Source organism: Merops nubicus, unplaced genomic scaffold, assembly GCF_000691845.1.
Source record: "Merops nubicus isolate BGI_N331 unplaced genomic scaffold, ASM69184v1 scaffold14316, whole genome shotgun sequence".
In the NCBI taxonomy this organism is placed as follows: Eukaryota; Metazoa; Chordata; class Aves; order Coraciiformes; family Meropidae; genus Merops; species Merops nubicus.
In genome coordinates, this window is record NW_008613026.1 from 9,474 (window position 1) to 34,981 (window position 25,508).

At 41.0% G+C, this 25,508-nt stretch overlaps 1 protein-coding gene across 2 annotated transcripts; it reads right to left on the bottom strand.

Moving 5' to 3' along the window:
• Positions 1-1,503: 1,503 nt before the first annotated feature.
• On the bottom strand, positions 1,504-19,514 carry TSC1 (tuberous sclerosis 1). 2 transcript variants are annotated; one of them, XM_008941759.1, is made up of 21 exons: positions 19,409-19,514; positions 18,438-18,541; positions 17,658-17,810; positions 15,844-15,988; positions 14,638-14,792; positions 14,242-14,315; positions 12,619-12,797; positions 12,053-12,162; positions 11,693-11,816; positions 10,496-10,608; positions 10,099-10,171; positions 8,646-8,744; positions 7,980-8,550; positions 6,933-6,976; positions 6,446-6,612; positions 5,387-5,569; positions 4,914-5,024; positions 4,226-4,348; positions 3,025-3,212; positions 2,750-2,911; positions 1,504-1,990 (listed from the first exon to the last, which is right to left on the bottom strand). In XM_008941759.1, exons 1-21 carry the CDS (start codon positions 19,512-19,514, stop codon positions 1,504-1,506), a joined length of 3,471 nt encoding a protein of 1,156 aa, XP_008940007.1. The 2 variants fall into 2 exon arrangements, with proteins under 2 accessions (XP_008940007.1, XP_008940009.1); XM_008941761.1 differs by lacking the exon at positions 17,658-17,810.
• Between the last annotated feature and the right edge of the window lie 5,994 nt (positions 19,515-25,508).

The following is a 25,508-nucleotide window of genomic DNA, read 5'->3' on the forward strand; positions in this document are numbered from 1 at the left end:
TTTAGATGTGAGATGATTCTTACACAGCAGCTGCCACCCACAGAATGTTTAAGAGAAGAGGCCACACGTGGCACAGGGTAACTGTGGGGCCTGGCGTGTCCCAGTACACCCGGCCCCTGACGTATCTAACATCTAAATCAAGCCACTGCCTTCCCAACAGCCAGCTCTGCTCTGTCACAGAGGAGATTGAGTCTGGCCACTGACACGCCCTGATCCCACAATCCTCCTTCACAGAAGGCTCATTATTGACTTGAAACATGATTCATGTGGAAAGGCTTCCCAACAGAGCTCTGATTTTCAGTTTGAGCAGGGTTCCTCCTCAGCTGGGTCTTCTAGGGAAAGGGGATGAGGGCAAAGGGGAGATACCTAGAGCCAAACTGACACTGCTGAGCTGACAAATGAGCTGCAGGCTGCACCAAACAGCACCCGAAGGAAACCATATTCTCTAAGCCAAGCCTGAAAACGTATTCCCAGGAAGAAAGAATGAAGCCAATTTCTTGGACTCAAAACACAGTGGTCTCGCTCAGACTGGGAACAAAGACCAGAACTAGGGTCAGGCAGCACACGGATTTCCCCAGTGCTCTTCTGCACATCTCCATAAGCTTGAGATTCTACACACACGTTCTGCATGCTCGCCCTACTCGAGTAAAGCTTCCTTTGCCCTCTTCTCCCTCCCCAATTGCTTTCCCACACGAACCAGGCTGAGGTCAGTACCAGTCTGTCAGGCAAACACTTAAAATACCAAAAAGATCAGAAGCTAGTGTTTTAACAAGTCTTCAGCATATACGGTCTCTTCTGCATTACAAGCTCCAGTTCCTTATTGTCTGTTCAAATGTAACTTTCCAGGAAATGTTAAGGACAATATAAACAATGATCATGAATTAGGGTGAATGAATCGTTTTGCAGAGGTACGCTGTTCTTTAAACATTTCAGTATTCAATCAGAGTCCAACTTAATGAAGACTGGGCTCTGAGGGGTGTGGGACAGTGGACAGGCAAAAGAGAGACCTTTAGATGAATGCACTAGGAATTCTAGTGCAGCTTCTTTCCAGGATGAAAGCAACCGAAGTCACCCGGACAGGCAGCACAATTAACTGCTGTAAATTGGAAGCTTGCAAGGAAATACAAAGCATTCAGAGTAGACTCACAAATGTTAATTTGGCCTCATATTGCACTCAAGTTCATAAACGCAGCCACTCAACTGGGGATGGGGAGAAAGGGAAAAAAATACTTGCAAATGCTAACAATTGTCCCTTCAAATTAGTACACGCTGCTAAGGACTGAATTTGAGAAAGAAGCAAGAGTTAGGCTGGGCGTTTCAATTCCAGACCCAAAAATTCATTCTTTCAGCAGCCTTCTTCTGTCCCTGGACATCGCTCCTACTCCGCTGCATGAGCTAGCTGCTCAGACCAAAGAAACAGAAAAGCTTTTAGTTAAACTTGCATTCACGCCTCCTGTTCTATGCCAAGAATATGAAAATAACACTGATTGACTATCTTCTTCTTTAACTGTGGTCATGATGAGTTTCATTGTAGTCCATGATATGAAGCTGTCCAACACTGCTTTCCTGGATCTTAGGTGAGAGGTTGAGGTTATCGGGGCTGGGAAGGGCCTTCGTCTCCACGCTTGGATCTTTACATAGATCAGTCTTTAGAGCATCAGAAAGCCTGTTGATGGTTACACCCTCCTCATCACACTGGCTCTCACTCTTGTTGCGAAATAATTCTCGTGCCTTCATTCCAAGGAAGCTCTTGGAGCTGGGGAGTGAACCTACAGTCAGTGGGACAGTAGTCGAGGGCTCCAGCAACATGGATGTCTCCCAGCGACTGCTGAATCTCTGGTTCTGGGGTTTTTCTGGAGTGGAGAGCTCACTGCTGCTGCCACCCTTACTGCTACTACTACCTCGAGTGCTGGGAGGTTTGGTCTCTCCATTTCTACCAATTGTTTCTTCACTGTTTCCCACCACAGTATCTTCATTACCACAGTCCAGCCTGTTTTGGAAAGAGAGACAACACAGCGTCAAGGAAACGGCAGCAACTGTTGGTGCTGGAAGGGGAAATGCTGACCAAGGCAGGGTACTTTGATTACTTTCCATTCCTGCTACTGCATAAGTACTTCACCAGTTCTCCTTTCACGGTTTCCTAGCCAAGCAGAAGTGACAGAGGGTACCCTGAAAAGTGTCACACACTCAGCTTTGCAACGTCTAGTTTTAAGTCCAAAGCTGACAATAATCCCAAAGCAGAATGGGCCTGGATCCTGGTCTGTTAAGGCATCTGTTAAGATCTGCACGTCTGCCTTGGACTGCAGATCTCTCTTTTACCCAACCCAAGCACAGGTTACTGCCATGAATCTGCTGGCACTGGAAGAAATTATCCTGATGCTGTAGCAGAACTTGGTGTAGAAAAAAAAAAGGTATGATCTGAAAGGAAGTGCCACCCTACCTAGATACTACAGGTAGACATAAGTAGGATTTTTTGTAGATCAAAGAGATTGGTCTATAAACCAAACCAGAGGTTTCTCTTACACCTGGAGTATTGGTTCAGCTACCTGAAAAGTACTTCATGAGCACTTCTAGTTTTGTGAATGACTCTCAGTAACCTGGGCAGAGTCCTGAAATAGATCCAGCCAGTAAAAGGTGGAGTAACAGAAATATTTTGAGATGATGCTCCAAGTACTAGGAATTCCACAAGGATACCAGCTTTAACAGAGCTGGTCATGGCTCCAGCATGGTTTTACATCATCGCTCTTACCTTTCTTCTGCTGCTTCAGCTGCTTCTGTTTTATCATCTTCAAGTTTTTTCAGTAGGCTGCTCTTCTCCAGTCGACCAAAGAGATCCAAAATCTCCAGCTCAAATGCCTGTGTGATTCTTTTCTGGGCCTTGTATCTACTTTCTACTGCTTGCAGCTGACCTCTGAACAGAAGAAGAAACCAGAAACCATTAGGTCCAGCATCTCCAGATTCTGCCTCAACTATGATAGCGCCTCTCTCAGAGTGCAGCTAAAATTTTACATAAGAAACCTCTACCTTGCTTGGATTTTGACATCTTCCAGGTATTTCTTTTGCTCCAGGAAGAGGTGGTCCTTTTTAGCAAGCTGAGATTCCAGTTCAGCTATCCGTTTCTGGGAAGCATCAAGCCTTTGGCTTTGCTGTTGAACACACAATTTTGCTTTCTCCAGTTCTTTCCGAAAAGCAGCGTGCAACATTTCAACCTCCTCAAAGGAAAGAACACAATGTTAAAGTATCATTTGATTGTGTGTTATTTTTATTAATATGTAGACATGTTTCTGATGCTATAAATAGGCACATTTTTAAGCAAGATGGAATAAAAGAAGCATTTCTAAAAACAGATATATAAAACTGGATACTCTGAGGATGTACACTATTAAGTTACTGTGAAAATAACTATACACCACTGGAATTTATTAGCACATTAATGTTCCTTTATGAAAAACCCTTTTCAGCAAAGCAAACTTGCCAGTTCTGCACTGGATTAGAATAGACAAACACCACTTTAAAACCATTTTTGCAACATGACCCTCATTAAATACCAGTAAAGGCTTTTTTTTTTTTGCTTATTATTCACCTTTTTAATTACTTGCTGTCATGCAGAAACATTTATATTGTTGTGTAACTTACTTGCTTCTAATTAAAAAAAGATTTCTTTGAAGTCAGGAAGTAAAACCATATGAACCACAGAAGTGTTACTAAAGTTAATACTAACTCTTAACAGGAAAATGGACTGAGAGAGAAGAGTAAGACTGCTTGTTTTAAAGCAGCACATCACAGAAACCCAGTAATACCCTGGGTAAGATCTTTCTACAAGTTCTAACACTACCACCCTACATTACACTCTTTTGCAAACACAAGAGCCTAATGCTACTTCACCAGCAATAGTCTGCTGCCAGTTATTTAAGAGCACAGTAAAGTCTTGGCCTTCAGCAAGGAAAAACTGCTAAGAATTTACATCACGTGGCTAATACTGACTTCAGGTGTACCCTAATATCCCCTTCTTAGCTTCCAAGCACAGGGCACTGCAGGGATTCCATATGACACAAAAACATCTGAACAGAAGATTAAATATTAAACCCGATCCCTGAAAATCAATTTCCAAACCAAGTATCTGTTAAGCTATGAAACATTTCCTTGATTATGAACACAAGGCTGCAAACAGCTTGATGACGACCTCAAGCAATGTCTTCCCAAACAGCTTCCCCTGCAGCCATACCTTTGTAGTGTCTGTGTGCTTGTGCTGCAGCTGCTCCAGGTACAACTCATTGACCTCTCCAAGAACCAGAAGCTGCCTGTTCAAGAACTCCATCTGCTGTTGCACTGATTCACTGTTGGAAAGCTTTAAAGAGAAATGGAACAGAATTAAACATTGGAACTAATAGTTCACAGCAGGAGAATCATAGCTGCTGCTGTGTTCACAGGGTATTTTTATAAATGAGGGGACAAAGTCAAAAATCCAATGTGTTATAGGTAGTAAGTGTTAAATAAATTAACTTTCATGAAGTGGGTGACAGTCCATGCAGAACTTCACCATGGAGGCACTCCTAATGTAACCATGTTCACACTTACATGTGAAGTCCATGCAAATTCTGATATAAACGAGTTCCCTAAGATGCCAAGGTGTAGCAAAGCTTCAATAGGAGTACCTATTGCTCAATCTGCAAATTCCTACTGTGGAAAAAGCAGCCAAAGTGAGAAGTTCTAGAAGCCTTCAAACCAAGTTTAAAGTTTCTTCACCAAAATACATATTTTGGTGTTGTTTTTGTGCAGTTACTATCAGATTATATGGAACTAAGCACAGGCTTCTTTCAGAACAAAGCAAAATAAAGCACCTGATAGAAATTATCAGAAAAAAAATAAACAGAAAGATGCAGAGGGACACTGGGAACATTGACTTTTCTTACCTTTTGGGAAACCTGGCTTAGAAGCAACTCGGTGTGACACACTTTGTTGTTAGCCTTCTTTAATTCTAACCTCAGATCTGCAATCATATTCCGGCAGTCTTCCAGCTTGGTCTGTTGAAAGGAAAAAAAAAAAAAATCTCACTTAGGGTTGTCAAACTTTCAATAAAGGCCTTCAACAGCACGTGGCTGGAGGGCTGTAACCCCTACCACTGTAAATCAAGTTACACTGAGTGTTTGTGAAAGCCCCAAAACCATCTAAGAAACCACATTTTCCCATTTTCAAACTGAAGACAGGGCAAAACAGAACTACAGAAGGCATTTCCAGATATGCACTGTCTTATTCTGAATTAGGACAACTCCTCTAAAAGAGATACATAACTTTCTCTCATATATTTCATGTCATGTTATTAAGAAGGTTATTTTTAAAACCAGTAAGTAGACAGCACAATTTTATTCAGTACCATGCTTCATACCTGCAATTCCTGGCTCTGGTTGTAGAATTCCTCCCGGTCATGTTGCAGCTGTCTGATCTGGCTGTGAAGCTGAGCCACTATATTTTCATGTTCCTCCTGAAACTGGTGGTACCTCGCCTGTTCTTTCTGCAGACTCAGTTTCAAGGCCTGGATTTCTTTTTCCTGAAGTTTCAGCTGATCTTTCTGTTAAGAATCACATATGAAGCATCAGACAAGTCACCTACTTTCTCAGGCACAACATCTGTCCCAAGTCACGAGCTAAGCAAAGCTATCAATTAATAGCATGCAGGCATAACACTTTTCCATAGATAGAATATTAGATATACAGCACGTTCTTAAGGTTTTTGGGGTTTGTTTTTTGGCTGAAAAAGAGATTAGATGTTGGTAAGAGTGGACAGGCTGAAAACTTGAAGTCACATCCAAAGGCACAATGAGCAACAGCAGATTCTTCCACTGCACCTCACGCTTTCGACAGGACTTGGGCTTCCCAGCTGAAGCATCAGTTCATTTTCCAAAACCTATGTGGAAGTCTATTTTTCACTATTCTACTGAATTATCAAAAGGTGAAACTGTTGATGGAAATAGCTGTAATATGGAGATACAGAATGAAACATGCCTAAATCTGTAATGAGACATCCTTCAATGCACTTACAACTACAAATTATCATCGTAAATACCTCTTGTAAAGAACAGTGCATTTTCAAAGCTCTTGCTATCACTGCTCAATCTAGGAGTGAAAGGACACTACTCTGAATAATGCAATAAGGTGGTTAGCTAGGCATTAGGTAAGCACTCCACTAACTCTGAAGCCTTTAACATTATCCAAAGGTAAGTGCTGGCAGGGGTCAAGCACGCAGACAGCTGCTGATTCAGTTGCCTACAGTCAAGTAGAAACTACTGGTTTTAATAATCACAGCACACGTAACTCGCCCACAAGCCATTCCACAAACACCTTAATAAGGTGAGAAATGGGGCTTCTTTATTCATTTGAGCAGTACTGAAAGATACTGGCCAAACCACTTAATGCTTGTTCTAGCACTGGAGTGTCTCCCTGCTCACCATGGCAGCATTGTGCTCCTCCAGGGCCGTTGCTTTAATCACCTTCCGCAGGAGCCGGCGGTTCCGCAGCGCGTGTTGCTGCCTTTTGAAGCGCTCGTACAGCAGCTGGTTGTGCAGCAGAAGCAGCTGGTTACGCAGGGTGTGAATCTCATCCGAAGGGGGAGACCCTGTGTTGGAGTTAGAAGACACAAGAGGTTACTCAGCTGTACTGTTGATGTTCCACACAGGAGAAATATTTTCTAAAATAAGCAAATTAGATTTCTTTGAAATTACCACTTCGGTATCTGTCTGCTCTATTTCATCTCCAAAACAAACTTCACATTTTAAACATTTTCCCCAGACTCTGCTAAGTAGATAAACCATGACTTAATGGAGGGCACCATCCTTCTGCAGCATTAGTTAAAAAAAAAAGGTAAGCAGGTCATTCTTTTAAACAAGTCTAATAATAGGGGAACAGATTGCCAAAACACATGAGAAACTTCCTCACCTCCAAAGTGAGTCCAGTCAGCAGATTTGCTTGGCAGAGACAATCTGAAAAATGAAAATGCAGCATTAAATAGCAAGTTTAAATATGCAAACACTCTGCAAGTTACTTTGAGAAGGAATGCCCACCTCAAAAGAGCTTACAGCCTAATAAAAGTACAATTATGGTCAGTTGGTATGAAAAGAATAAGGAGGAACCATGGAGGCAGCAGGCTGCAAGGGCAGAGGATGAAGGGCATCCTTTTTCATAAGTTGTAGAAAGTCTCTCAGGCATAAAAAACAGTGTAAGGACAAAGTGGAATGCAGGCTAGTAAGATGAGAAGAAGGACTAGAGTAGGTACACCTAAAACTTAAATCTGGTTCTCCAGCTCTTAGCTTCACGTCTATTAGAAAGAGGAAAGTGTCAATCTCCCCTTGGCCTCTACCTTTGTTTTGGAGTATTTGGTGTTGAACTTAAGCCTGATAAAGTAAACAAATCCCACTACCAGCAGGACCAAACCCACATATGCAGCATGGCCCACAGCCCTCCTGCTTCATCCCAGCTCTGGCACCAAAGGCAGTAGGAGTACCATGGTCACAGGCCTCCCACCCCACCTTTTCTTTTTTGACATCAAAGCAAACACATTACCACTGCAAACACAAAAATCCTCCCCCCAGAGTCTCTAGCTCAGTTAACAGTGATGTTTCACAGAACATGGCTTCACTGTAGATTTCCAGACACGGCTGCTTTTCAGGCACAGCTGTTAGAGTGAAGTCAGCACTAAAAGGAGTAACAAGAAAGTTTGCAAAGCAAGCTTTTCAGTCACCTACTTGTTCAGCTCCTTAGTGTGTGCATCTGCTCCTTGCTGTATCAGTCTGTCCAGAACTTCCACAGGAGAAGTAGAGGACATATCCTCCCCTCAGAGCCTCTGGCTCAGTTAACAGTGATGTTTCACATGGCTTCACTGTAGATTTCCAGACACGGCTGCTTTTCAGGCACAGCTGTTAGAGTGAAGTCAGCACTAAAAGGAGTAACAAGAAAGTTTGCAAAGCAAGCTTTTCAGTCACCTACTTGTTCAGCTCCTTAGTGTGTGCATCTGCTCCTTGCTGTATCAGTCTGTCCAGAACTTCCACAGGAGAAGTAGAGGACATGCAGTCGTCATCCTGGGCTCCCTTGGCTTTCTTTAGCAGCTCCTCAGTCTTCTTGCCAACAAAGAGGTAGGCAGTCTTTGGTAACGCGACCTCAAAAAGGTGCTCGTAGAGGGGAGGCTGCCCACTCCCAAACACCACTCTTCTTTGTGCTGGTACTTTGCAAGGGCTGGGAGTGAGAATACTCGTCTCCCCAGAGGTTCCTTCCCTGTTACTAGCAGGGCTTTCACCAGAACCTCCGCAGGGCTTGTCTATAGGAGTAAATGTTTGTCTGGGTGTTTCCCGCGCGCTCTCAGGCCCAGGCTTGTCCACAGAAGATGTTAAAGGCTCAGAGGTCTGACTGTGTCCCTGAACACTGGAGACTGCTGAATGGGTCTTCTTCTGAGAGCCTGACAGACTTTCATTTGTGCGGTAAAACGGAGAGTCAAATCCTCCTCTAGGCACCATGTGTTCAGCATCGGTTGTGATCTCGGAGATCTCTTTAGATATTGCATCTGAGAAGGATGGGAGGGGGGAGCATAATTACATATCTTGTGTTTCAAGATTACAAACATTTCCTTAGCTAAGATGTAAGGATGACAGAAATTACCTTCCTCTCTGTCCTTCTCAGCACTATCTTCAAAAGACAACCCACCTAAAAACTCTGGAAGATCACTTAAGGTTACTGAACTTTTATTACCAGGTGTGTCTGAAAAGAAAAAGAAGAAGTTAGTGGCACAGATGCTGTTTTCTCCAGCCTTATCATAGGATAAAACAGAAAAGTCTTTTACTGCTGTAGGGTCCTCAGAATAAGTCTGTCCCTCCTTCAGATGCTTCCTCAAAGGAGGAAGTTGCCCAACTCTTGTTCCATCCCATGGGGAAACCAGTTCAGAGATCAGTCACTGGTCGGTCCTGATCCTGAACTGTAATTTTGTAAACTTAACATTTGCTGTTGCACAACAAGTGTAGGCAACTGCCTCTATGAATAAGGATGTGCTGTTTGCAAATTAACCCATTAAATAAACAAAATTTTAAAAGTGTCTTAAGCGTAGTGTGACTATTATACTTCTACCTTAAACTCCCTTTAGCTTGTGGTCTGGCTACACAAGGACACAGCCCTTACCTGAAAAAAGGAAGTTTAGTGAGCTGACGTAATACAAACTTGACAGTATGTGGCTACTGATCAAAACTGAGACTGTTGCCAGGGAGATAACACTAAAGCATGAGGACAGAAATCTCACACTCCCAGCTCTGTCACAGATTAGGAACGCAGTGAAAACCCAGCCTGTTCTTTACTTGTAAATCAGGAAGTTCAGATTCCAGCGTTGCTACACAACTTCACCAAGGAAAACTAGCTTTAGATTTCACCATCATCTCCACTTTGAGGATGGTAAAGATTCACTGTAAACAAGTTTCAAATACGGTGCCCAAATCCCTTTCTACAGATGTAGATGACAGAATGGAAAATGGGATCTCAATTTACCTATTAGAAGCTGAGTTCCTCAAACATCCACTGTTGATTTCAATACTCCACAGGACTTTAAAAAAAGGTTCAAGTACAGCAATATAATTGTAGATAGAAAAAGTTTTTCCAAGAGCCTTTAAAAGGGAGCATCATATCTATCCTTATGTGCAGCCTTACAATTTGATCCAGGCATGTGACACAGAACTTTTTCATGTAAGACTTCTTTATACAACTTACTGCTTTTAATACAAATCACGTTCTTGGAATCAGGTTTTTTTTTAAAAAAAATTATCTTTTTCAGTTTTCAGTGTAGATCTGTTTATTTAAACATGCATAAGCCTGCATGATGGCCAGTTAAAAATTCTGCAAGCTATTTCTGAAGATGAATAGTTAAAATGAAATGAAAAGCATCACAAGGAGGTTTTAAGTCGAATCACAGATTAAGGCAGGATCCTGGAACTACAAAGAACCCAGGAGAATAAAAAAAAAAAAGACAAAAACCTGTGGAAAGGTGTTTGGCAATTGGAATGTGTGCCAATAACACCAGGATTTGTTTACAGTTGGTTATTGTAATGGGGAGAGGAAAACAAGGGTTTACCCAGTGATTTATCGCTGTTGATGACATTTTGCTGTCGGTACAGTAAAGGCCTCACAGGATCTGGTTTGTCCTCCTGAAAAACAAAACCAAACCAAACCCAAACTAGATACTTTGCATCAGACGCCTGTTGGAAACAAACCTCTTGGATGGTTTCACAGAAAAGACATTCCTGCAAACAGAAGGCTTCAATAGCAAACCAACATAACAAATCTTAAAACTGTGCAACTTAAAGTGACAATAGTTGTCTAAACTTAGAAGAAAACGAGTTTTTGCAGTGAAATGCTACATATTTTGTAGATCAGTTACTCTGATTTTTCTTTCTCAGTTATGGTCCCTGTAGGTATGGCAAGTCAATGAAAAAAAATCAGATTTGTTTGGCAGAAGAATTCTGTTATACCTTTTTAGGAGGCGTGGCAGCAGCTGAAGGGAGTGAAACATGCACAAAGTCATCTGAAGTGCAGGGTGGAGGAGATGTGGCTGGCGTTCCCAAAGGTGTTCCTTTCCCCCCTGCTGAAAAGGAGGGGCAAAAATTTTCTCAGCAGGCTCCCATTTCCTCCTTTCAGCCGAACATTGTATGTGAAGAACTGTATGTTTAAACACTATCTCAGCCATTTACTTCTTAAACCTTTTCCAACTCTTTATCAAGATACAAGTGCACAGCTTCCAAAACTTATTTCCTGTGTCAGTGTTTGCATTAGCTCTGCTCTGGATGACCAGGTACTCAGTTCACAGAAGTAATGACTTCAGCCTATCCAATGGCATGGGGTGGCATTCCCATTTGAAAAGCAAAATTTACAGCCAGAATTTCTATTCTAATACACTTTGAAGGCCTCATTCCAAAATTCAGCACGTACCAGATGTGCCAAAAGCTTTGCTGTAAGGTTGTGATGCAGACTGGGATGACTCTGATGAGACAATTCCAGGGGAGGTTGGTGGAGTGGTCATACCACAAACTGCAGAAGGACTCCAGATGGTAACCTGTGTAAAAACAACATACAACAAACAAATCAGTGCAGCTCAGAAAAGGAACATGCAAAGTACCTGTAACCAGGTTCTGACACTGGAAACCAGATGGGGATTGAATGTGAAATGTACACTAGGATCTGAAGAATTTGCAGCACTCCTCAGAAACAGGAATTTTTAATTCAACTCTTTATCAAGATACATGTGCACAGCTTCCAAAATGGCCACTTCAGACTTTGGCACTGAATTCACTGTGACTTATTTCCTGTGACAGTGTTTGCATTAGCTCTGCTCTGGATGACCAGGTACTCAGTTCACAGAAGTAATGACTTCAGCCTATCCAATGGCATGGGGTGGGCTTCCCATTTGAAAAGCAAAATTTACAGCCAGAATTTCTAAAACCTTTTCCAACTCTTTATCAAGATACAAGTGCACAGCTTCCAAAACTTATTTCCTGTGTCAGTGTTTGCATTAGCTCTGCTCTGGATGACCAGGTACTCAGTTCACAGAAGTAATGACTTCAGCCTATCCAATGGCATGGGGTGGCATTCCCATTTGAAAAGCAAAATTTACAGCCAGAATTTCTATTCTAATACACTTTGAAGGCCTCATTCCAAAATTCAGCACGTACCAGATGTGCCAAAAGCTTTGCTGTAAGGTTGTGATGCAGACTGGGATGACTCTGATGAGACAATTCCAGGGGAGGTTGGTGGAGTGGTCATACCACAAACTGCAGAAGGACTCCAGATGGTAACCTGTGTAAAAACAACATACAACAAACAAATCAGTGCAGCTCAGAAAAGGAACATGCAAAGTACCTGTAACCAGGTTCTGACACTGGAAACCAGATGGGGATTGAATGTGAAATGTACACTAGGATCTGAAGAATTTGCAGCACTCCTCAGAAACAGGAATTTTTAAGACTGACACAAGAAACCATGAACAAAGTGCAAAGCATTTAAAGCATGCTGTGCTTTATCTCCTGCTTTACCTGCTGTGGCTCAGTTGACAGCCGTATGGACTGTGGGCTCAGGATCTGAGGTAGCTGCCCTGACATTTGTGATAGTGTTAGCCGAGGAGTGGAATATGGGGTAGAAGTCCCTGAAAGTTAAAAGAATAAAAACATTAAAAGTATCCAACACATCAAATACAAATCAATGATTCTTTGGGTTAGTAGTTAAAGACTTTTAACTGAAACATTTCAAATCCATTTAACACACACACGTGTAGCTATCAAACAAGACTCTTCCAGCCCAAGAAAATATCTATTGAATAGATTACATACTATAGCTTTCTTTTTTGGTTGGTTCATTGTGTTTTTGTGCCAAGGGACATGGGAGGAACAGGCAGTGGAAAGGCAACGTTGTGAACACACTGTATGTCTGCATGACCAAGGTATGTATCTGTTGTTTGGGTTACTTGTTTTTAAATTACAGTTTATTTGCTGGTGACTAAGAATGGGACTTTAAGTGGGATAAATTAGTAAGATGTCTTTTTGCTATAGGGCAGGTTTTCCTCCAGGAACTGGGTATTCATTAGCCATCAGGCAGGTCTTACCATAGCTGCTCTGTGTGTCAGAGTAATAGCTGGCACTGGGGTCAGTTTGATGATGTTTTAAGCTTGTGCAGAGTTTCCGAGACACAGAGTAATAGCCATCTTCATAGGAGGCTTCTGCAGGGTCCAGGGAGATTTTGGCACATTCTATCACAACATCATGAGTTTCTAGTCTTTTCCACCTGCAGACAGTTTTTGGATCCAAAAGAGTAAGTTAGTCAATTACTGTTACAAACAGGAGTTCCTGGAGATATGAGGAATTGGCTTGTAGGATGGCTCATTTGTTCCAGACAGCTTTGCGTGCTCCCAGCCAAAACTGGAACAAGGCATCACACAGAAATTGCAACCAGATGACTTGTAAGAGGGGATCTCAAAGAGGAGACAAACAGCTTTGACACAGAGATCCACAACGGTCTGCCATGGAGCACTCTGGAAAGGAGCAACAGCATACGAAGACTTGGTTGATCCTGAGCTTCAGCAGCTGTAGAAATCAGCTCAACTAGACTCAGATGTTGGTAGTCAAAATTTAGACATGCCAGCAGTGAGGCAATCTTATATTATTAGCAAACAGCATCTGCAATGCCAGTTTCAGGTCTGTGTTTTTCCTCCCAAGTTTTGAGAATGTTTTTTATTATTACTGCCTCTTTCATTCTGAAAACTTTGTCACTAAATTAAGCAGCCAGACTAGATCTGCCCAATGCTTTAGGGGATGGAAGTTGACTGTAAAGAAGAGAAAGCACCAAAGGCTGTCTATTAAAGGCTGAGTTGCTTTTGGATGTAAGATATTATGTGCAATATACCAAATCAGAAGCCTTCAACAGGTAGTTTTGTGCCAATTGTACTCCTTAGTGGTGCCACCCTCCCCCCTGTCTGGGAGAAGCCTGCAAAACTGAGCATTGTGACATTCAATAGGTTCCCATTTAGTAGTGTTTTCCTAGTGGCTCTGAAAAGCAGGGCAAGAGCACTACTGGGCAGCAACAAGAGTCAAATTCTCCTCTTCAGTGGCTGGGCCTGTGGAGACAAGAGAAAAGCAGCAAGTGGTGCTGCTGCAGGCAAATGAGCCTATTTCTAAAGAAAACTAATACAGCTGATAATGTTAAGACATACCTGTTAAAAGAATTGATCTGTTAACTGAACCAATATCTAGATACCAAAACAAGACACACTGAAGCCATTTTAAACACTTAAATCCCACCAAGTACTTCAACAAACCAAAATAATACGACCCAAACCTTAAGCTAGCAAAGAAGGTCAGTGATAGTTTCTCTTTATTCCTTATAAGCAAACTCTTTTATAACTTCAAGAATGTTTGATTGCTTAAGTCATAAAAGTAAGACAAAGTCAACTTAACCAGAAGACAGATTCTATCCCAGATGCAAAATGAATCTAGAACTCAAACATTGCTGTTAATGGCCTTTCACAAGAGTTTTTGCTTATTCATCCAGCTGTAAGCATGGATGAAGAAAGTCAACATGTTTACCTGGTGCACCTATGAATAAGGGTGGCAAACCACCACTGGCACACACGGTTGCTGACAGAAGAGGTTTTGCTGTAAGCCTCCAGAAATAACCCAGCTAAAAGCTCCTCATTTATAGCCTCTCCTCATAGCAGAGTGAACATATATACCTTCGTGGGTCCAGTTCATGGTCCTTAGATCCAGTCACTAATTCTGGATGAATTCGCACATGCTCCATCATTGGCTGGATGAGCAAGAAGAAGGATGTATTATCTGTACAGCATCTTTGGATTGCACTAAGCTACACAAAGCTAACGAGCAGCCTACTGATCCTAACAGTTCAGAACATTATTACATTGAGCAGATAAAGCTAACACATGATCACAGCCTCACGTGATGATCTTACTCCCAACTGCAATTTCAGTCCTCCAATAGCCAGTTTTTAATTCTGTTTTGTTGAGCAGCCCTCAGTTTAATCAATGTAGTGTATTAAACTGGCAAACACCTGCCTTTACACAGCTATGAATGCCTTGTCTCGGGTAATATAGAGATAAGCAGCATTTTACCTTGACTACCTCTTCAAAGGTCTCCAAGTTTTCCTTCATACTGTAGTGAGAACGCAGAAAGGAGACAAAATTGCAAGGATACATTCCATAGAGACGATGAAAGAGAGCATAAACGCTGGCATGAAGGTGGACAAGATAAATCTCTGCCACATGACCTGGAAAAAGCAGTTGGAATCTTTTTCATTACATTGGAGAAAAGAACAAAACTTCTAAGAATGCATGCAAAGTACTTGTAAATTTGAAATGTTAACTGGAACAAGTCTTCTGAGATACAAATAGTCCCTAGAGAAACTGTGAAGTCTTCTGAAAGAACAGGCAACACCTACTCATCAGCTCACAGCAAAAAAAAAAACAACCAAAAATTAAGATATAGACCATTAATTCCAACCAGTATTCTGTCATTTTCAAAGTGCAGCATTTTTAAATTTCAAGTTAAAACCTGAAACCCCTATAGTGAGCTAGAGTTTGCAAGACTGACTACATGATTATAAAAAGGTTTGTTTCACTTCAAAGGTAAAAATTAAAAGCTTGTGGCCACAAAAAGCAATCACAACAGACTTGAGTCTTACTAGCCATACTATAAGTTCCAATCCTACCTGTGAGGCAAGATGAGCCTCTAAATAGCATCTCCATGTGCTTAACACAGCATTTGTTCATACAGCCATGAGACACATACATGGATAATGCCAGTGTTAGATATCAGACACCTTACAACAAATGCAGCAAAACCAATTCATCAGAGCCAATGCTGTAACTGAGAAGACTAGTTTTACCAACACCTTCATGACTATTGATAGTTGCACATGAAAAGGAACTCTTACACGTGGCTTCTTCCCCCTCCCCATCCATAGGTGAGAATCTCAAATTCCCAAATGTCTGCCTCAAATGTTAGCATTTTCCCTTCTCTGTCCATTAAGATCAATCTCTGCTCTTCACCATCACCAGGATAGAATTTAGGTCCAGTGAAACTTCATGTTGTAGCAGCACCACACACAAGAATCTAAGACACTTCTACATTTTGAGCAAAGCCCTCCCTGATGCTAACTATCAAAGAACAGAATAGCTTGTGGGCTTCATACATCATTTTCTGCATTTAAATGTTCTCAGACCATTATGAGTCTCACAAAAGAATGTGCTCACCAACTGCATAAGAGTCAAAAGGATACTACTGAACCATAACTGCATGCAACAAAGTTGAAATCTCACCTGGATTCTGCAAGCACCAGGCTGAGAGACGCCCAAAGATACCAAAGAAATCATGAAGGTACTGTTTGCCAGACTGAGGAATCATTGGCAACATGGTTATTAGCACTAGGACACCTGTGGTGAGTACTACTACATCTGTGTCAGTCTGCAAGAAGGGAAAAAACCTGCATTAGTCAGTCAGAAGTGTTGAACTTCATTTTTTCCAAGGATGAAGTGAATCATCACCATGGAAAAAGTTCTCTACTTTGTAACAGTCCCTCTGAAAGCTACCAGAACTTAGTGAGCCAAGATTATTGCCTCTTTAATCCAGAACAACTCTAAAAAACAAAGATGTGGGATTCTCGCTCCTATTCTGCTGCTGCTTTTCTGTATAAAGACTTGACTTAGTTAAAAAGGGAACATCACCACAGTTCCACAACTGAGCAGAAAAAAAACCTACTGATACGTGAAGCATCTCATGTACTGCCTTCCTCCTTTCCCACAGCTAAGAACATACAGCTTCAAAGCTTAAGAAACTGCAAATCTGATCAGGCTATTCAAGGATGTGGGCCAATCACCAACGCAAGCGCCAAAAGCTTTTCTGTTAAACTTGGTTGATGACTCTTGCTGCTAAATATTTCATAAAGCAGTAATTCAAACAGTAACTAGAACCCCATGGTTTACACCAAGAGAAAGGCATGTGGCAGTAAAAATCTTTAGCTAGATCAAACAGTAATAGAGAATCAGATTTTAGGACAGGATACAGAAAACGTTCACACTCTCTCCCACTGGGGTCTCTACTTGCTTCCCCAGCTTCATGCACATTCTCCTCAGTAGTTCCTCAGGATTTTAATTCCTCTGTGTAAGTTGTGGCCTCTATTCTCTCTCAGTCAGGTATCATCTTCCACAGCACATTTCAGGTCCATGCTATCCCTCTGTACACATCCCTGGCACTTCCACATCTCCATTCAACTCCCACCATCTTTCTGACACACTTCATTCACCTTACAAGCAGAAAAGACTCACACCAAAAAGGATAACACAACTTGTCAGGCACACCAGGAGTTCCAGTAACAGCACCTGTAGCTTCTTCTGTGGCAGTTACAAATTGATGTGGTTTTGTTTGGAAAAGCACTGGCACCTGACTACATCATCCATTTTAAGGTGACTTAAATAACCATTCCAAATTCTTCACTATCACATTAAATGATACTAGCCACAATGCATTCTAGGTCTCAAAACACTTTCTAATCTTTATTAACTGCTACAACACTCTATACAGTATTAGAATTGATATATTTGCAGATGGGGAAAAAAAAACCAAAGCATGAGGAAACAGCTACCTCCTTGTAAGCCATCACATCTGGAGCTAAGAAGGGAAAGTCTGCTAGCTCCAGGATAGGTTCAGCATGGAACAGTCTATGGCATGGCCCATCTGCACTGTGAGCAGAGTCTGTTAGCTATGTGCAGAGATTTCAGAACACACTGAAGGGAAGTTATTGTAATTCCCCTGAAGTTCACATTCAAGACACCCACCAACGTCACCAATGGCCCTCTGCCTTTAACTCAATTTTGGCAAAATTTCAGTAAACTTTCCTAACTCAAAGTTACACAGTGACAGTGGCTTTTACAAACAACATTGCCAGCAATAACAGGATCAACACAGAATATTTAGCTGATGTAATTCCACCGTGGCTCAGTATTTTAATCAACATCTTATCTCTCTTCTCACAGCTTAACTAAATGACTTCAAAACAGAAAGCAAACGCCTTACATCACAAATATGGTTACATTAGGTGTACAAATGGTTTATGGACAACACTGACAGTTATTACCTTGAGACATTTAAGTAATGAAAGTAGGAGAGGTGCTTGAGAAAGCTTATGTTTCCAAGATGGTTGTCGTCTTATCACGTGTCCCAGCAGGGAGAGAGTGGGTAAACGGGTAGCAGCTTTGCCCATATATTCATTAATTTTGTCCAGTAGATGCTGATAGAGGATTTTGCAGAGTGGTAGAAAAAAGAAAGGTATTTCTATTTAACTGGTATACATTCTTTTTCACCAATCTATATTCAGCAGTTTGCCATCGCCAATTACACAAACCACAGAGGTTTTACAAATACACAGAATCTAAGAGCAAATAAAACCCAGAAAGAAATTTAAGCCTGGTGGTAGCAAAAAAATACAGCCCAGAAGCAGTCACTGCATTTCAAAACATTTATCATAAATAATTTTTTAAGTCTGGTCAGCAGAAGTAAAGTGATTTCTAGAGTCATACCCTATTTAAAAAGCCTTAGGTGCTCTCAAAATACCCAATTTGGTTTAGGCTAACACATCCAGCATTGAACAAGCAGCAGCACTGCAAAGAGATAACATTAGTCCTCAGAAAACTTTCATTTATAGAGGCTCTTTGCTTAATTGGGTCAGTTTAAGCAACTCTAGAAACAGATCTTTGAAGCTTTTTTAAAGCTTAGCTACTCTTACTACAGAGATACTACATCTGTAGAACAAGGTAATTCTATACCAGAATGGAAAACCTGAGTTCTAACAGAGGCTATTTAAAGGCTGCTTCAGTAGCAGGCTAAAATCTGCCATAGTTAACAAGATTTTTTTTACCTTGTCATGTGGCTCTTGCAGTGTGGACAGAATATGCAGTGCCTGCTGAGAATTGGTTTCCAAGTAATAGTCCACCAGGTTGTTCACAAGCATAGGCCCACGGTCTATCAGTTTGTTTACAGCAAGAAAGAAAAGATTCAGTCTCAATACACTAAAAATCCAGCATTTGTCACAGGGACATTGTGTAATAGTTGTCAAAATGTTATGCAATTTATAACATCAACCAGTACTTGGTGTTTACCAGACCTTTAGGAAAAAAAAACCAGACCTCTCAATTACATCTTCTAGTTCCTAATCATTCAAGCAATTGCATTTGGCTCAGGGAAAGTAACTGGTTTTTTAAATAACAATTACTGTCCAACCTTAAAATACCCTACAGATAGCTGAACTGCAGGAGTATTTTACCCAGTACAGGTAGAGAGTTCAGTAGTGACTTTATATTCTCTCCCTTCAGCAGACAAAGGACAGCAATCTCAGGGACAAGGACACTGACAGTGTTCTCATCATCTCAAAAGGCTCTATCAGCATAAGGGATGCCTCAAGAGCAGCAGTTATTTATTTCAAGAAAGGCTGGGTCTGTTGTTTTGTTTGGGGTCTCAACCCCAAACAACAAAATGTTTATTTTTTGAATTAACAAAATCCCACTACTCCCCACAGTGTGGACAACACCTAATTCTCTCTAGATAGACTCCACAAAGAAAGTTTCCTCAGCTCACAACTTGAGGTCATGCCCCAGGACAAGGAGTCATTTTATAACATTTTAACAATTATGTAACTGACCTTCCAAAGCATGCCATTAAGCAAAATGGGCTGAAGAGTAGCTTCAATCCCTAAAGCAATTTCAATCTCAAATATCAAGAGTTTTTCAAGTTGCATTTGCAAAGATTGTTTGATAGAAAAACCCACCATTATTCTACCTTCACCAGTGCAGAAGCAAAACCCTTCCTCAAATGATGGAAAAGGATACATACCACAAATGAGATTATCTTTGAATGCAGCTGTTATATCTTCCAGGACACCCAGAACTGGAGAATCCAGCATTGAGAGGAGCTCACCAACATTCCCTTGCTGTGCCATGATGCACGTACTGACATGAATGTGGAGGTTAAAATTTCAGGAAGTTCCTCATTGGTGCCTCTCTACCAGACTGGGAGAGAAGAGTGAGCAGATGAATGAACTTTCCTTTTCCCCTTCCATCTTAAATCTCTCATCACTTCCCTGTTTCTTTTCTGCAGTATTGCCCACTTAACACTGAAAGGATTGCTAGAGTTTACACATCTACAATAAAAGGGAGAAGTTTCCAAAGAAGTCAATGAGTTATGAGCAGAGTTTTCTTCATTTTTTAAAAAAAGACTTTAACTTGCCTTGCAGAAGACCTCAGCTACCTATGACTGCCAGAGCACTCTGTTCAGGAATTTTTTTAATTTGCTCTCCAGGTCAGTCAGCTACAGACCAATGTTCTGAATAAAATGCAAATAGCTCCCTGGAATCACTGTATTCTTGCTTCCTTACAGCAATGCCTCCTCATCAACCCTTCAAGCCCTTTGCATAGTGATCTACACTCTGGAGAAGCCATGCATCACAAGATCCTTCTCCACTCCTGTGGCTACATCAGAAATCCACTGCCCTTGGCTCTGCATTATTGCACACTAATAGATTTGTGCTTTAACACTTGCAACATGGCCAAGCTGCAGCTGTTAGGACATTCAGTTAGGGTTACCACAGCTGCTGTTCCTCAGCCACCCTGCCCATGCTAAATCACAAGCTTAGCAGCACAACATACCTTGCTTTCACATGTATAATTTTTGAAGAATATATTAAAAACTCTGCAGCACAAAAGCTGTGTAGGTTATCACATGCACCAGTGTGCAGGTAATGTGACTGGTCAGCTCCACAGTACCAAGCAGGAGTATAACTAAGCCATTCAGGCTTTTAAGATGGCTTCTTCTTATGTACCAGCAACAGAGAGATTCAGGTATCACATCTCTCTATCACAAAATTAACCAAGTTTTTTTACAACCATAAGAATCCTATCCTGAACTCTTTCCAGCAGCAGAAAGAACCTGGCTTCACATCATAGCTAAATCTATTAGCACGAGCTTCTTCTTTCCTCCTTCCAGCTAGCACCCATTTTTCACTTCCTCCATGGAAGGCAAGATTGCCACATACCAAGTTTACACAAAAGGCTTTTTCACTGCAGTTGTGTATACAGCACCTGTTCTGTGGACGAGCTGAGCTGCTGTCTGCAATGCTGTCAGCCACACACCTTTCATGGTCACTAAAAGAGAAAGCACACAGAGGTTAACAGAGAGCACAATTTATTTCTTCCTTATCAAACTCTGCCTATTCAGAACCATGCTAAGCTTTTTACTAAGGATAGCAGGGCCATGTATCTCCCGTGTGAAGAAAGTCAGCCCTTAGTTTGAAAAGCACCAAAAGCTGCTGCACTGTTGCTCTTTCCAGAACTGTCCACAGGTTAAGCTGTGCAATTGCTTCAGACTAGATGGCTCTCAAAAAAAAACCCAAAACAAACAACAAACACTATAGAAGACTGTAGTTTTTTATACTGTGAACCTCCAAAAGCTGCCAGGGTTTTATTTATGGTAGGTAAATCTTACACACAAAGTCTTCTCTCATCCTACCAAATTCTGAACCTAGAATCATTATCATAATTGTTTAAGTCATTAGTCTAGTCAAAATATTGTTAGACATTAGCCAAGGACCATATAACAGTGTTCTATTTTAAATGGTAATGCTGTAATTACTTATATACATGTTACTTTCTTGAAAACTTACATTCAACAATGTTACTGGACAGCAGGAGTTAACCTGTCTACCAGTAAACTTTGCAACACATTGCTCTTTAGTTGCAGAACTGCCCAAGGTCACTTTTATTAGGGCCACAAGACATCAGCTTACTTAATCTGGCACTGATTGCAAATTCAAAGGTGATAATATGGCACCACACTCACAACAGGCATTTCATCAGCAACAAACTTCAAGTGTTCCACTATACAATGTCACCCCCCCTCAGAATTCAATGATCCTAGCTGAACAGCCCAAACAAAACCTCAGTTCACGTACAAGCACCTAGCACAGTCTGCTAACTGAAGTGGTTCAGATTTAAATGCTATTTCTTTTCAAGTCCCGTGCTGACAAGACCTTAAAAGACCTTGCAAACTTTAAACTGGCTGGCAGCATAAGACTTTCAACTGAAGACAGATAAAATAGATGCTTAGGGTGGAGAAAAAGAGAGTCACTTTTTCCTCAAAACCAAAATGTATCTCTGCTTTCCAAAAAGCTAAGAGCTGGGATTTGTCACGGTTTGGGGTTCTGGGGTGTGTTGTTGTTTGGTTTTGTTGGTTTGTTGGGTTTGGTTGATTTTTCACTCTACATTGTGCACACTTCCAATCTTCAACTTGTTGCTTAAAGAGCTTGCTGTTTAGAAGGAAAGTGATATTCAGAGTGACACCACCCTTTCAAAAAGCTTAAAACCACTCATTCATTCAACCTAAGGAGTCAACCTTCCACTTTGTTACTCATTTTCAGGTGTCAACTGCTTTTTGAGTTTCTTCTAACTGCTGTAATATTTCATTTACTAAATCACAGTCATACTGAGACACCCAGAACTATTCCTGAGGAAAGAGCTTACTACAAGTCATCTGTTCCTTTGTGTCTGAACACTACCTTTGAGACCATACAGGACTGGCTAACAAAGGTGCTGCAGTTTCTACCAGCATACAGTCTTGCTATGGTTAAGCAATAGATTCACCAGCTTCCTAAGCAACCTGAATTAGTTGTTTTGAGTCTTATGAAGAAAAGAGATGCAGAACCACACCCCCAAACCAGCTTCAAGCAAAACCTGTTTTGAGAATTAAAGTAGCATAAATGCTAGTCTCTGCTTTTTTACCTCATGAAGACCTTGTCAACTCTCTTTTCTTTGATTCCCTGCTCCCCATCAGAATGAAAAGAATGCTTTCATTTCTTATTTTCTTCTAGTAATACCTGGACCAGGTCTTCATCACACCAGTAAAAACCACAAGAGCAGGTTTCACTCACTCTGATATGGCCAGAGGAAAAATTACAGCACATGACATCAAGAAACACACTTTGCAGACACTCTAGATGGGTTCTGGATGTCAAGTTCAACAATACACTTGCAGAGAGATGGGAAAAACCCTGGTTTGAACATTCAGCAGGGAAGAGGATTTCAAACTTTATGCCATTAGCCTTACAACATGCACAATCACCACAATCAGATAAAAGCAAGGTTGATAAAGCAAGCCTGGTTGCCATTAACTATACACATATAAATCCCCAAGCTCCCTAAACTAAAACAGATGCCTTAAAGTTACCTTGTGCCAATAAATCCAGCATAGTTTGACTTGTTAACCAGTTGATCCTGCACCAGTTACATAAAGCAATCTCCACTCCAAAAGCCCATATTCAAAATATTAACAAAAGTATTTCAAACCACATCTAAAAATGGGAAACTGTTACACACAGATACTTCACTAGGTGGAAAGTTTATCTGCTGAAGTTCTATAAACACCAGTTGCCACAGAAGAAGTTGCCACATAGTTTATAGAACAGAAGTTCTATAAACAATGTTGCCACCCTGCTAATGCACAAATTGTCATTTTTTTAAAAAACCAAATCTCAGTCTTTTCAATGTAGGATCTCTTGTAAAGTTATCTGGGAGGAACAAATTTGGAATCCTACATAAGATCATGTTTGGTCTGTGATGCTCAACACAAATGAACAAATCAGGAAATTCCAGCAATAGTCTTGAACCACTTCACACTTGTAAAGCAAAGACAGCTGAATAACTATCTCACAGGCAACAGGCTTTTAATTTCAATCACAAAACACTGCGTTCTGGTAGACAAGTACAGTTCCCAGGGCCATGGTGTCAGAGTGATTTATGACCAATCCCACCAGTCATTTGTGATGTGATTTTCAAACCTTATAGATAAGGAAGCCAGAGGACAGGCCAGGTTAAGGAATTCCATTGCCTTGTAGAACAGCCAGCCACTGACTGCCACAGGCTTTGTATCCAGGACTGACACATCATCTCTGGCAAACAGGATCTCCCTTAAATCTTTGCAGTGTCCTAGCAGGACCACCTCTAACTTCTCAAATATAAAATATACAAGATGACTCTCTTTACTGCTTCTATCCCTACCTACTGCAATCATTCCTCGCTCAGAATTTCCACATCCCTGCAGCTCCCCTTGCAACTGACAGGGTTAAAACAAAGTCAGTAACTTTTCCAAATGGTTTGAGTCACAGAGTTTTCATTAACTTTTAAAATTAGTTTTATATGAAAGATCTAAGGCATTACATAGTAAAGAATAAAAAAAGATCAGTATCAATACCTTTTAAAACAGAACACTTTCACCTCACTGGAAGGTACATCACCATCAGCAATCATTCTTATATTCAAGAGCTTTCATAAAGACAATTTTTAGTAAAAAATATTATTTTTAAGTATGAGTACAATTTTGGGTCCAGCTTGCAGGAAAAAAAGGACACGCCAACAAGCCAAGAACAAATTTGTTTGTTTTGTTTTGGTTTGGTTTTTTTTAGTAGATAATTTAAGCTACAAATTCCAGACAAAGGGAAAGACTGTAAAAATATTCATTGGAAAAGGCTAAATGGAGAAAGAGATAGCAGAGTATTTCAAAAGATTATGACTTCTGCAAGTATTTCTGTCAAGAGAAGATGTTCTGTTCAGTGTATTTTTATCTCAAGCCAAATGATAAAGCAGCTGGTAGTGCCAGTTATGCTCCTCTGAGGGGTGGGGAGGAGGGGGACACACTCCACAGACGCACACACTCCTCCGAGCACGTCCTTAACTGTAGCAGCACAGAAATTCAGACACCAGGAGCATATATCCTGGGGGGTGCAAGTGGGGGGAGCAGCATCAGCATTTCTTCTCCCTTCATTAATCCTAAATTAAATCTGGAGCATGCCAGTAAGTGGTTATTTCCCCCTCCAAGAGAAAAGAGGGGTTTCAATAACACCAGACCACGGCTGACAGCAGTGAAGTGAGGCCAGACCTCAAGACTTACACTTTTCCACCTGATTCCTACAGCAGGTAAAGAAAGATCCTCAGGTACTGCTGTGGCAGAGGCCGTGACTGAGGACACAAGTATATCACAGCAGTTGTTGTGTTCAAAGCAAAATTCAGACTGACAACAAAGCAACCCTTCTCACTCCAGTCTCCGGAACCTTTGTCAGGGAAGGATAAGCCTCACTGCCCCCATGTGATGTACAAAAACCCAAGCCTGTTTTGTATTTTCTAACAAACTCTATTCTGTATTTTCTTCACAGGTAACTCAAACACTGCCATGCACAAGCAATGGATAAAAAGGGAGACAGTAGGGAGAAAACCCACTGGTGGCACTAGCAAAATCAGCAGCTGCTCAGTCTTTTTTGCACCACCCAGAAATAACAACTCTAAACCCTTTAAAGCTTAGTTCAAACTGATCATTACAATTGGGAGTACAGTTAATTTATTTATTCATTTTTAAAGAATGAAGGTGCCTGGCTTCTTCTAGTAGTCCATATTTTTCTGGTTAAGATACAACAGAAGACCCCATTCCTAAACTTGGTAATTATTTATAGTTATAACTTGAGATTATATTTATTCTCCTGTACTTCATTAATAGTGCTTAACTGATGCAGGAAGAGGAAGATCACAAAACCCAATAATCCCAAACAAAAAGAGAAAATCATATTCAGCAATTTTTAAGATTCTTTTGAAACTATGCCATGCTGATACACTATGCTAATTGCTACCCATCAGATTTCTGCCAGAGGGAAAATTGTTTAAAAGCAATGCATGTCAGAAAAAAAGCCCAAACATGGCAGGGCTGAAGCCCTTAGCAGAAGCCACGCTAACAAGCCAGTCACTAACCTGAAAGGGAATGATTTCAATTCCTTACACACAACTGCATATATTAATAGCAAATGAATAAGAACAAGCACTGGTTTTCTATGCCCATTTAACTAACAGTACACAAGGAAAGTAAGTTCAACTAAGGAATCTTTTTAAAACTATGAAGA

Bases quoted from the DNA above. Each gene is read 5' to 3' on its own strand.
- TSC1 (XM_008941759.1), bottom strand. From the start codon at position 19,514: ATGGCACAGCAAGGGAATGTTGGTGAGCTCCTCTCAATGCTGGATTCT. The intron at 14,793-15,843 runs GTGAGATTTCAA...TGCTTTTTCCAG, and splicing joins CTGGTGCTTGCAGAATCCAG to GTCATGTGGCAGAGATTTAT. The intron at 8,551-8,645 runs GTAATTTCTGTC...CATCCTTCTCAG, and splicing joins TGAGAAGGACAGAGAGGAAG to ATGCAATATCTAAAGAGATC.